The sequence below is a fragment of the Trachypithecus francoisi genome, unplaced genomic scaffold, assembly GCF_009764315.1.
Source record: "Trachypithecus francoisi isolate TF-2019V2 unplaced genomic scaffold, Tfra_2.0 Lachesis_group1, whole genome shotgun sequence".
NCBI lineage: Eukaryota > Metazoa > Chordata > Mammalia > Primates > Cercopithecidae > Trachypithecus > Trachypithecus francoisi.
Genome location: NW_022681454.1, coordinates 147,117,020 through 147,129,772, shown reverse-complemented (window position 1 = coordinate 147,129,772; position 12,753 = coordinate 147,117,020). Strand labels below are relative to the sequence as shown.

Sequence of the window (12,753 nt, the reverse complement as noted above, 5' to 3'; positions counted from 1 at the left end):
GGGTTAATCAGTGATTTTCATTTTCTCATTTGAAACTTACAGCTATGGCATTTTATATCTCAGAACCTTTGTACCTTGGGCCTTCAAGAAGCCTGGGAGTGGAAGTAGTAGTACAGGTGTGCAGAAATGTTTATCTGGGCTGCCTAGGCCTATTCTCTCTGGTCATAAAAAGTGTATAAAGAATATTTGATCTTTTTATTTAAGTTTTTATAAAAATCATTTATCTCATAGATATCACTAGTTTTTATTTAGTTTCTTTTCTTAATGGAGTGGTATGAGAATGTTTAGCCAAAGAATAAGTAAATATTAGCATTAAGCTGGGAATGACAAGTATGAGAAACATAAATAATAAACAAGTAAGGTTTCTTGCTCTTGAGGTAAACAGTTATCGAATAATTTCCTTTGTTGATTGAAATTGGTTTTCTTGACTTTTACATAATTTTCACATTGGCAAAAATTTGGTTTTTTGAAAGCAAAAGGAAATTGCTAGTGTATCACTAATGCATGTGTAGATTAAATACATGGTTAATGCCTTTCAGTTTAGAATTTTTATTCTTAAATAGCCTAGAGTTTCTCAGAAAAAGCTGTTTCTATATGTTATCATGTTTTTTGACTCCACTATAGAAAACAAGAATAATTTTATATAACACTTTTTATAAAGAAATAATCTACTTCTTAAGTGGGTTAGTTTCAGGAAAGCACAGATTGTGTTCTTTCAGTGAGATTTGCTAAACATGCACACAGACACACATATATATACACACACACACATTGTAATTATTTCTGACACAGGGTTATAAAAACCTCCTATTTATGAATAATTTACTATTATCTTCATAATCTTAAAGCTTTAATTTGTTGATATTCTGTATGCAGAACAAACAAATGAAAGTTAGTAATAAGTGTATTTGACATCTGTATACTGTAGTTTTTAGCATATCTGAGGTCTTTTACTCTGCCTAATAGATCTCATTAAAAAAAACAGATATCAGCCCCAAGACAGTTTGTCAGCACTAATATGAGTCCCCCTGGATTGGATTGACAATTCATGTGAGGTTTCATATGATAGTCTTTTCATAGTCTTATCTGATCCTTAACAATTGGACATTAGTTACTGATTTATTTTATAATAACACAGATGAGGTTGAATATTATTGTATTGTGTTGGACATTTTAGTGGATTTTCTTTTTTACAAATTTTACTCAGAGCACACATTGGATGTAAATGATGTATGCAGCCTGCTAGGGGAGTACTAACAATTGATTGGTTAGGTTTGAGAGCAGCATGGGAAGAATGTTACTATCCCCTAGCTGCAAACCGTATTTAACTCCAGGCTTAATGAGGACTGTCGGTTTGGAAGGCTTTGAAAAATCTCAAATGCTCAGCATTCCACTGGCATTTTTCATTTTTTTGTAACTAAAAATGTAGATCTAAATGAGAATTTTCTGTCTATGAAGAATTTTTTTAAAAAATCAATATATAAAAAAGGTATTTTAATATAGGTTTCATGATTTATGTTTTTAAATCTTAAAAATGGGAGTTATAAAAGGAAACCTCAGGGTATTCCATTTTGAATTATATTGTTTGTATTTTTTCCCTTAATTTCTTCCTGCCTGTCCTCTCTTCCCTCAAGTCTTAAGTACATTACCTATTTTTGGTTAGGTAGTTGTCATTCACTGATAGCAAAAGGATATTAAAGTTCTGAACTGACTTTGTACTGACATGACTTTGAACTTCTTGGAATTCTCTTATACTTACCACATTGTTCTTTTAGTTCCCTTTTTATAGCTTTGGTGTATTGCAAGACATGCTTGAAGCTAACCAATGGGATTTTTAGTTGAGTGTTTGAGAAATTATTTAAAGTTTATTCATGAAGGTAACGTGTTTATCAACTTCTGGAAGTGATTTTGCCAATAGTTCCGCGAATTACTGGTCAGTTCCTTAAGGACTGACCTATGACAATGTAAGGTGAGGTCTGAACCATGGCATTGTGGCGATCTCTGCATGTGTGTTTGCAGCTTGATATGAGCACACACAGTAGCTTTCCTTTCAGCATTTTTGCTTAAAATTCTGATGCAGTATCAAGATGCAAAGCTTTAAGCATTGAAATCTAACCAACTTTACCATTTTGAGAGTGCATAAATAAGTAGTCAACTGTAAGGTTAAACTCAACAGTTCTTTGTCTGGTGACACATAAAATAAAATTGCCCTAGTTTTTAGAGCTTTAATATTGAGGAAATTCATTTGTACTTTGTCATTTGCTGAGCCTTCTAGAATTTTATGGTCTCAAATCACAACACCATGGACACTCAAGAGACTCCTGACTGTTTTATCTTATTAAACAATTTTGAAATCATTAATTTTTAATTAGCTTGGATGCAGATTTTTTTTTTATTGTTTCACTAGTGTGTGTATATGAACTACATGGTTTTTATTTTAAACTACTGGCGAGAGTACTATTTACGTAAATAAGTATAGGTTCTTTCTAAGAGTATATACTGTAAGTTTGCTTCACAGAGTCATATTTTTTGCAAACTCAGAGATATTATATGCTAATCTGTTATAGTAGAGCTTTTCGGCAGTTTATGAACTCAGATTTCGAACAGCCACCAAAAAGGATGTAAGCGCGAAGATATGTGTAGGTCCTTCCCTGATTGAAAGTTCTAATTAAGTGAATTGGAGAAAATTAACTGAAATTAGCTGTCAGAAAGTCACATTTAAATGAGTGATGAGCTAGTCTGGCAGTAAACATTTAAATGATATAAATTGCCATTTAAGTGTATGGTTTAATGTTTGTCATGCATTAATGTGACATGAGACTGCAGTGACAATCAAGCAGCTTGCTCTAATTTGAACATATTTAGGGCTTTTGTGTGGAGTGCACTGCACACAAATTAAGACAATTGCTGTTTTTATGTGTCATTGTAAATGTGCCTACCCCCTACCCCCATCCCTACCCAAGGTCTCAGTTAATGAAACCAACGTATCATTTCTGTGTGTAACTTGCATTAGTAGTTCCTAGATTTTTTTCAAATTTATGTACTTAAAATAGGCATTTACTTAAAGTTATCACAAGCTTCTCTCTTCTTATTTCAAGTAACAAGTGAAGCAGTTTTGTGCTGTCATATCTGTTTAATAAATTTGTAAATGTAAAGCATTTTAAAAGAGATGTCTAAAACTAACTTTCTCAATTGAAACTAGCTAAATATTTGTAAGGCATATATCATTTAAGGTATACTTTGGAATGTGAGAATAGGCTGCCTAGAGTTTTGTTTACAAAATTATGTTTTCAATTTTATATTTGTGATATATTGTGAAGCTGTGTTAAATATTAAAGGAAATATATTTTTTGTATTTATAAACATTTCTTTTTCATAGGTACTTATTTTAATAATGCATATCTTTACACAAGTGTCCACATGTAAAGGAATAGGAACGTCTTTTGTCACAAGATGGTTTATATCACATTGGTTACTTGCTATATAAGTTGGTCAGTTTTGTTTTAAAACCAGCAGATCTCTTATAACATAGCAGCAAGCCATACTGAAAATACATCACAATCATAGACTTCTCTAAATATAAGAATCAATTTCAATGAGATACATTACCAGATATAAGTTGGTATAGCAGTCTCCTCCTTATCCACAGTTTTGCTTTCCAGAATTCCAGTTACCTGTATTTAACCAAGATCTGAAAATGTGTGAGTACAGTACAATCAGATACTTTGAGGTAGAGACAGAGACCACATTTACATAACGTTTATTATGGTATATACATTTTTACAGTATATCATTATTGTTCAAGTTTGTTGTTATTGTTGTTTATCTCTTACCATGCCTAATTTATAAATTAAACTTTATCATAGGTATTTATGTATAGGAAAAAACATAGTACATATAGGTATAGGGTTGGGTACTATTCACAGATTCAGGCATCTACTGGGGATCTTGGAACATAACCCCTGTGGATGAGGGGGGATTACTGTATACTTTTTTATTTTTATTTTCTTCGAGACAAAGTCTTGCTCTGTCACCCAGGCTGGAGTGCAGTGGCGTAATCTCGGCTCACTGCAAGCTCCACCTTCTGGATTCATGCCATTCTCCTGCCTCAGCCTCCCGAGTAGCTGGGACTATAGGCGCCCGCCACCACGCCCAGCTAATTTTTTGTATTTTTAGCAGAGACAGGGTTTCACTGTGTTATCCAGGATGATCTCTATCTCCTGACCTCGTGATCTGCCTGCCTCAGCCTCCCAAAGTGGTGGGATTACAGGCATGAGTCACCGCACCCAGCCTTCTGTATACTTTTAATTAAGCTTCGGAGTTTATGTTTGAAAACTCTTTGATTTTAATATAATTATTTATTGTTAAACTAATCCATAATGCTAAACTTTTATGTTGGAATGATTTTGAACAATACTAAATAATATAAAGATGAATACTTTCCTAAAAAATCTCTTTAGTTTTTAGAACTCTTTAGTATTTATCATGTTATTAAATTCACCAAACATTTATTGGCATCTATTATGTTTTAGGCACAGCACTTGTAACTGGGAATATAATGATGGATAGGAAATGGATCTTGTGCCTAGGATCTCAACCAAATACTTGATTGTGTTCATTCATTATTTATCAGGCACTATTATGTTAATAGCATCAAATATTTGGTCAGGTTTGATATTAATACCTAGAATAAATTTCAGTAATTATAAGTATCCCCCACAAGATCTAATTTGTTAGCATAAGAACTCAATCAACATAAGTAAATAATTTGGTTGCAAATGTTGAAATAGACTACAGAATATTTTAATTCTAGAAAAATAATAAGTATTTCAAGTGGATAGTAAATTTTAACATTTTCACATTTGGTTTCCCAAAATAGTCTTTGTCTTGTACGGCCTCCTTTCTTTGAAGCATAAATCGAGTACCTGTCAGGCTCTGAGTTACAAATGTGACCAAGATAGGCCCAGTCCTGGTCCTCAGTGCTGTCAGTACAGTAGAATACTGAAACTTACACATTTAGTATAATTAATTATGCCAAGTGCCAGAAAACCACTAATTGTAAACAAAGGAGGACAGATTCTGATAGAAACTAGGCTGCCAGATAAGTTTTTGTTGTTGTTGTTGTTGTTGTTTTGAGATGGAGTTTCGCTCTTGTCGTCCAGGCTGGAGTGCAATGGCGTGATCTTGGCTCACTGCAACTTCCGCCTTCCAGGTTCAAGCGATTCTCCTGCCTCAGCCTCCTGAGTAGTTGGGATTACAGGCGCGGGCCACCACACCCAGCTAATTTTTGTATTTTTAGTAGAGACTGGGTTTCGCCATGTTGGCCAAGCTGGTCTCAAACTCCTGACCTCATGATCTGCCCACCTTGGCCTCCCAGAGTGCTGGGATTACAGGCGTGAGCCACCGCAGCCACAAGTTTTGTTTTTTAAAAATCTTTGTTCGCAGTAAAGTTAGTGTTAAACTTTACTGCTTGCTCTAAATGTCTCTCTACATTTTTAAAAAGGAATTCAACATAGTAATACAATCTGTATCTTTTTTTCAGGCTCTGGAGAGTGAGTTTGTTTCCTGCCAGCTTCACCAATGGATTGATCTCATTTTTGGCTATAAACAGCAAGGACCAGAGGCTGTCCGAGCCCTTAATGTGTTCTATTACTTGACCTATGAAGGAGCTGTCAATCTGAATTCAATAACTGATCCTGTGTTGAGAGAGGTAAGTTATCTGAATTGAGAAAGCAACTTATAGTCAGGTATATTTAAACTAGAAGGAGCTAGAGAACACCTCCTCCATCCTTTGATTTTACTGATGAAGAAACTGAAACTAGATGTAAAGTGCCTTAAGCAGAATAGTCTCTCAGTGACCTAGCAAGAACTTGAACCCAGAGATTCCTTCCAACAAAATGTTTGACCCAATATAAGATGACAGCTTTTTCTATTTGAACCTGTTAAGGTATCGATAATCTTATTTATAATTTTATATAACTTTGCGGGTTACTCACATGATTTTTGTAGGAAAATAGTAATAATTCATTAAAGAGATATGATTATGAGCATAAATTTATTGAAATGTGATAAAACATATTTATGTATAATACCTAAGAACATATATAACCACATAGAAGTTAATGGTGGGGGTTGAAGTCCAAATCTTTCCTATGTCATCAAATTGTTGTTAGATGTTATTGAACTTGTTTTATTCTTGTCATTTATTTTCTCAAGTAAAACACTTAAACATGGTTTTGGCAAATGCAGCACTCACCAAAAAGTCTGTAGAAGACCTTACTTTTTTTAGTATTTCAAATCTAATTATGCATCCTTCTAATTCCAGTATACTTCATATGAAAAATTATAGAATTGAATGATGCAACCTTAATCTGTACAATTTTAGAACACAACTGCATTTAGGAAATCAGGAGTTTTGATTCCTGGGGAAAGTTAGATATCATTTTAAAGGAAACATTATTTGTAATGTGTGAGATTTGTCATTTTTCCCTAGCACTTGATTCGTTCTTTTATACTTCTACTAAGACCTGATCATGCAGAAGATATATAAGTACATATTTAAATAAATTGCCGTATTATCACCTGGCTTATGTGCTAGATAAGTTAATATGCACACAAAAGCACTGTGTACTAAATGTACACTTGCGTTAAACTGCCCAAGTTTTAAATTGCTACGTTTCAGTTTTTAAAACTGTGGTGGCAGAGAATTGGGTGACATAAACTCTTAAAGACTCTTCCAGTTGTTCAGTTTTTTGAAAATACTCCTTCAGGGTTTTTTTAATTTTATCAGAACATCAATTGAGTGTATGACACAGAATATACATAGGATTCCCTAAAGATATTGAGGTGAGAACAACATACAGGTAGTGTTACAAAACAGTGCATAATTTTATTGTTGGGATAAAATAGCATAGGCCTATTTACTTTTTTTTGTTGTTGTTGTTCATTTTGGCTATATTTGAACAGTATTACTTTATTCTGTTAAATGCCCATAATTCTTCAACAAATATACCAGCTATTTTTGTTTTCTCCTGTTAATCCTGTAGTAATTATCCATATCTCTGCATAGCTGATATATAACTGAATTCGTACTGTAGAATTGATTTTATAATCTCTTAAAAAGAGATTGGTTGTACTGAATATACCAGCATATTGTTTTTGTACCAGCATGAATTGGTTGTACTTACTATGTCAGTTTGTATTTTTTGTGTCACTATATGCAATCTCTGTATTTCTAATTTTGAAATTCTGTAATGTTCCGTAGAGTTGCTGTGAAAATATGCTTAACACTGTTTCTCTCAATGCAAGATCGTATTACTTAAAATACTTGTCTCTTGGTATGTCCAAGATGACATAAGTAGCTCTACTTTTCATTAAAGGTTATGCATCGCTTCTCGGCCTTTTGGCTAAGATCAAGTGCATTAAAGGTTATGCAGTGTTTTCATGATAAAAATGTCACTTGGCCTATATCTGTCTGTCATGGCTAGTTACAAAGTAAAACATTCAATCAGCTAGTTGTTTCCTCTATGAGTCACTCTATGTGCTTGGCTTTTTATTTTTATTCTGGATTGACCACCGTCCCCACATACACACCAATGATTGTTTAAGGAAGTTTACTGTGAATTAATCTAGAAGAACACTGTCTAGAATTTTCTATAGTGCTGTAGTGTGTTCTGTGTCTGCACTGTCTAATAAACCATGAAGCATATGTAGTTATTGTACATTGAAATGTGGCTAGTGTGATTAAGGAACTAAATGTTTAATTTTAATTAATATACATTTAAATAGGCACAGATGACTAGAGGCTACAGCATTGTACAGTAGAGATCTAGAAGACTTATGTTTGTCTTTGACCATCTTTTCTTGCTCTGAGTTCAGTGCATGTAACAATGGGAAAATAAATTTTAAATTGACTTGGTAGGATATTTCAAAGTGGCAATACTCCATTTAGACATTAGATAGATATTTGAATATAGGTGTAAGCTCAATTATATTTTTTCTTTCACCTAAACACATTATAATTTCAAATAAAATTCTTTATTGTGATAAATATATATAACATAAAATTGAACATTTTTACTTTTTTTTTTTTTGAGACAGAGTCTCGCTCTGTCACCCAGGCTGGAGTGCAGTTGCGCGAGCTCAGCTCATTGCAACCTCTGCCTCCTGGATTCAAGTGATTCTCCTGCCTCAGCCTCCTGAGTAGCTGCAATTACAGGTGCCTGCCACCATGCCTGGCTAATTTTTGTATTTTTAGTAGAGAGGGAGTCTCAGCATGTTGCCCAGGCTTGTCTCGAACTCCTGAACTCAAGTTATCTGCCTCCCTCGGCCTCCCAAAGTGCTGGGATTATAGGCATGAGCCACAGCCCTGGCCATTTTTACCATTTTTGAGTTTACAGTCCAGTGGCATCAAGAACATTCACATTCTTGTACAGTCATCACCACCATCCATCTCTAGAAATGTTTCATCTTCCCAAACTGAAACTCTGTATGCATTAAACAATAACTCCTCATTCCTTCCTCCCCCAGTCCCTGTACAATTACAGTGCTACTTGTTAGCTCTATATTTGACTACCCTGAATACCTCCTAGAAGTGGAATCATGCAACATTTGTCTTTTTATGTCTAACTTATTTTACTTAGCATAATATCTTCAATATTTGTCCATGCTGTAGAATGTATCACAATTTCCTTTCTCTTTAGGCTGAGTAATATTCCATTGTATATATATACCCCATTTTGTTTATCCATTTATGTATCAGTGGGCATTTTGGGTTGCTCCATCTTTTGGTTATTATGAACAGTGTGGCCAAGAGCATGGGTGTACACCATCTGTTCAAATCCCTGCTTTCAATTCTTTTGGATATATACCCCGAAATGGAATTTCTGGATTATGTGATAATCTTTTTTTTTTTTTTTTTTTGAGACGGAGTCTCACTCTGTTGCCAGGCTGGAGTGCAATGGTGCAATCTCAGCTCACTGCAACCTTCGCCTCCTGGGTTCAAGTGATTTTCCTGCCTCAGCCTCCTGAGTAGCTGGGATTACAGGCATGCACCACCACACCCGGCTAATTTTGTATTTTTAGTAGAGACGGGGTTTTACCATATTAGCCAGACTGGTCTCGAATTCCTGACCTCATGATCTGCCCACCTCGGCCCCCTAAAGTGCTGGGATTACAGGCATGAGCCACTGCACCTGGCAACAAATAAGTTTTTAATATTTATTTTTTATGATCAACTTTTGCTAAAGACTATTAAAACTTTTGCTTTAACTTCCTATTCTTCACCACAACCCTAAGTAGTTAATTATGAGAAAAATAAGCCTTAACTGATAGTCTTCCACTCATCACACCCTGATTTATTTTTATATTATACATTATATAGACATATATGTCTATATAATATATTCTATATTAGATTTGGCATTTATTAAACATGGCCTGTGATGTTCTAAGTCTGGTAGGTATTTGATATTCTTGAAGTGAGGATATAGTGCTTTGTTACTTAGCACTATTAAAATAAATATACACATTTAATTTACAGAGCTTTCTGAGTGTCATTAAAATAAATGGGGCCAGGCGCAGTGGCTCACACATGTAATCCCAGCATTTTGGAAGGCCACGGCAGGAGGATCATATGAGTCCAGGGGTTCAAAAGCAGTCTGAGCAACAAAGTGAGGCCCCATCTCCACAAAAAATTTGAAAATTATCTGGGTGTGGTGGTATACACCTATAATTCCAGCTATTGGGTGCGGTATGAGGTGGGAGGATTGCTTGAGCCCAGGAGGTCAAGGCTGCAGTGAGCCATGATTGTACCATGGCACTCCAGCCTGAGCAACAGAGTGAGAACCTGTCTCAAAAAAAAAAAAAAGGTTGGGGGGAATAGTCTTTTATTATAGCCTTTTCATACCATTTACCAGTGCTAAATCCTGTAGTACAATGCAGTGTGATATAATAGAATAAACAAAGAAACAAACAAATAAATAAATACGAATTTGAGTCATGGCCCTGATGCCTACTAGTTGTGTTCCTCAGTCTCTGTTTCCTGTATATAGAAGTGATGCAATAATGCCTACTCTACAGAGGATGAGATGACATATAATGCATGTAAACCACCTGGCATGGTGCCTATCCCCTCATAAGTACCCAGCAAGTGTTAGTTCTTTCCCTTATGTTGCTCACAGTTAAATCCCTGGGTTAAAAAACACAACTATAAAAGGAATGTGATTAGATCATAGAAAGAATCATAAAATGTTAACACTAGAGAAGTTATTAGAGACCATTTCCTAGTGGACACATGCTGAGTTCACTGTTAAGTGAGGCAAGAAAGCAGAAAACATGATTAGGTCATTAATTTATTCATTTTTTCAACAACCTTTTACTAAACTCAAATCATGTAATAAGGTTAAAGGGTTGAAAGGCAAGTCCCTGCCCTCCCTCAGCTAGAGTTCATTATCTAATGGGAAAATAAGTATAAGTAAACAATTATAGTATGATCTGATAAATTCAGCATAGAGATAAATATATGTATGTATGTATGCACAAGCATAGGATAGGTACTAAGCCCAACGGACAGAATCCAGGCATGTTTTCCAGAGAATGAGAGACTGGAGCTGCATATTGAAGGATGAATAAGATCATTGGGTAGAGTCATGAGCAAAAGTTACCTACACGGAGGCAACTGCATACCCTTCCTGCACATGGATAAAAGAGATGGCTAGAGAATATGGTGTATGTGGAATGAACTGAAGGTGAGCAGATGAGAGAGAGAGACACAGGAGCCAGTCTTCAATACTATAAAAAATAATTTTCAGCAGGGCATATGGTGGCTCACACCTACAATTCCAGCACTTTGGGAGGCCAAGGCAAGAGCATGGCTTCAGGCTGGGAGTTCAAGACCAGCCTGGGCAACATAGCAAGACTTCATCTCTACGAAAAGACGAAAAACTTATCTGGGCATGGTGGCACATACATATAGTCCTAGCTGAGATGAGAGGATTGCTTAAGCCCAGGAGTTGGAGGCTGCATTGAGCTATGATCCTGCCATTGCACTCCAGCCTGGGCATCAGAGTAAGACCGTGTCTTTAAAAAATAATACTTTTAACTGCGTCATAAGGCAGTAGGGAACCACTGAAGGCTGGTGACATGACTCCATGTCACTAATATGTGTGTTTAGAATCTGAAAGAAGATTGACAGATAAGAATTAAAAAGTACTGACTGGATTTTTCTAAGAGGTCATTGGTGATCTTAGAGAAGTAGCTTAGAAGGTAGAGGATTGTGTTATGAATGGGAGATGTTGAAGTAAACACAGTAAATAAAGAAAATAACTTAAGCTTTATTGAGATATAGTTCACATATGTTACAATTCACACATTTAAAGTGTATGATAGTTTTTAGTATATTCACAGAGTTGTACAAGCATCACCACAATTTAAGAGCATTTTCGTCACCACAAAAAGAAATCTTTATATGTATCAGCAGTTACTCTAAAGGATAATTTTTTAAATGAGTAAATATTGGACTATGTTTCTGTGTTAATGGGAAAGATCCAAAAGGAGGGAAGCATGTCAGACATGCAGGACTGAAAGTGTGTAATACACTATCAAGCTCTGTGTGAAAGTGGGGAAGAACAAAACCCAGAGCATAGATAGAGATAAGCACTGAACAGGAGGGAACAATAGGGCCTCATCTTGGATTAGAGAGTAGACAGGTCGCATGGGGACTTGTGTAAATAAATGTGTATGAATGAGGTGGAAAGGCAACAAGATTCTCTTTATGAGGGTTTGTGCCAAGGATGAGATTATATTTATGCTTAATGGGTGCTGCTCAATAATTATAATTTCCTTTCAATATTGTTTTTCTGTGTTTTCAACATCAGGAGAATAGGTGTAGAAAAAAGGTGAACAGAGAGGGATGTGTGTGTGCATATGCTTGTGTGTTTCTGGAGAGAGAGAGAGACACAAAGATAGACACAGGTGGGGTTTGCCATGGAAGTATGGTGAAATGTATGAAAAAGGATTCAAGGTGCAAGGGTGGCTGATGAAACTGTTAAAGGGATGTTGTAGAAAAGATGAAACGTGAACCTAGGCTGGACTGAGTAGATAAGAAAGGAAGGAAGGGACTGATAAACTGGAAAAGTTTATCCTCTCATTCATTACTAATTCATTTATTCAACAAATATTCATTTTGTTCAGGATGCTAAAAATGTGGAGATGAGCAAGACAGGCAAAGTCTGTTCCCTCCTGGAGCTCACATCTAATGGGGCACAAAGAAAATAAAATTTAAAGACTGTAATTTCAATTACATCAAGTGCTATAAAGAAAATAGAAGTGGATAAGGTGATGCAAAGTGCCACGAGTGTGGAGAACTGTTAAAGGGCATGGTTAGTGACTGCCTCTCTGTCTTCATAAACAGTGTTTCCTTTAAAACTTTAGGATTGGAGTACAGGTAAACAAGGGCAACGGGGAGTTAGCTCCTACTGCTCTCCCCACGGCCAAGCATGTGCCTGCAACGCCCAGCCTGGGACAGCCACCAAGTCAAGTCTTGTCACAGGCTTCATGCCAGCTGTGAAACTTTCATTATTGCCTTCTACTCATTTACTCCCCACCCCCACCTCCAGGTCACGCCTCTCTTTTCTTCAGAATCTTGTTTCTTTAAGGTGCTTTAATATCATTAATATTAGCGCATTTGTATATCTGCTTGGTTTATATTAAAGCGTTATTTCTGCAAAACCACAATCATGGTACAAGGATAGA

General features: G+C 35.7%; 1 protein-coding gene across 5 annotated transcripts in view; it reads left to right on the top strand.

Moving 5' to 3' along the window:
• LRBA (LPS responsive beige-like anchor protein) overlaps positions 1–12,753 on the top strand; it is a 787,299-nt gene that overhangs the window by 695,204 nt on the left and 79,342 nt on the right. For all 5 annotated transcript variants that reach the window (XM_033215458.1, XM_033215456.1, XM_033215457.1 and 2 more), the window contains one exon: positions 5,543–5,710. In XM_033215458.1, the coding sequence (XP_033071349.1) occupies positions 5,543–5,710 (168 nt within the window). The remainder of the gene's footprint in view (positions 1–5,542; positions 5,711–12,753) is intronic.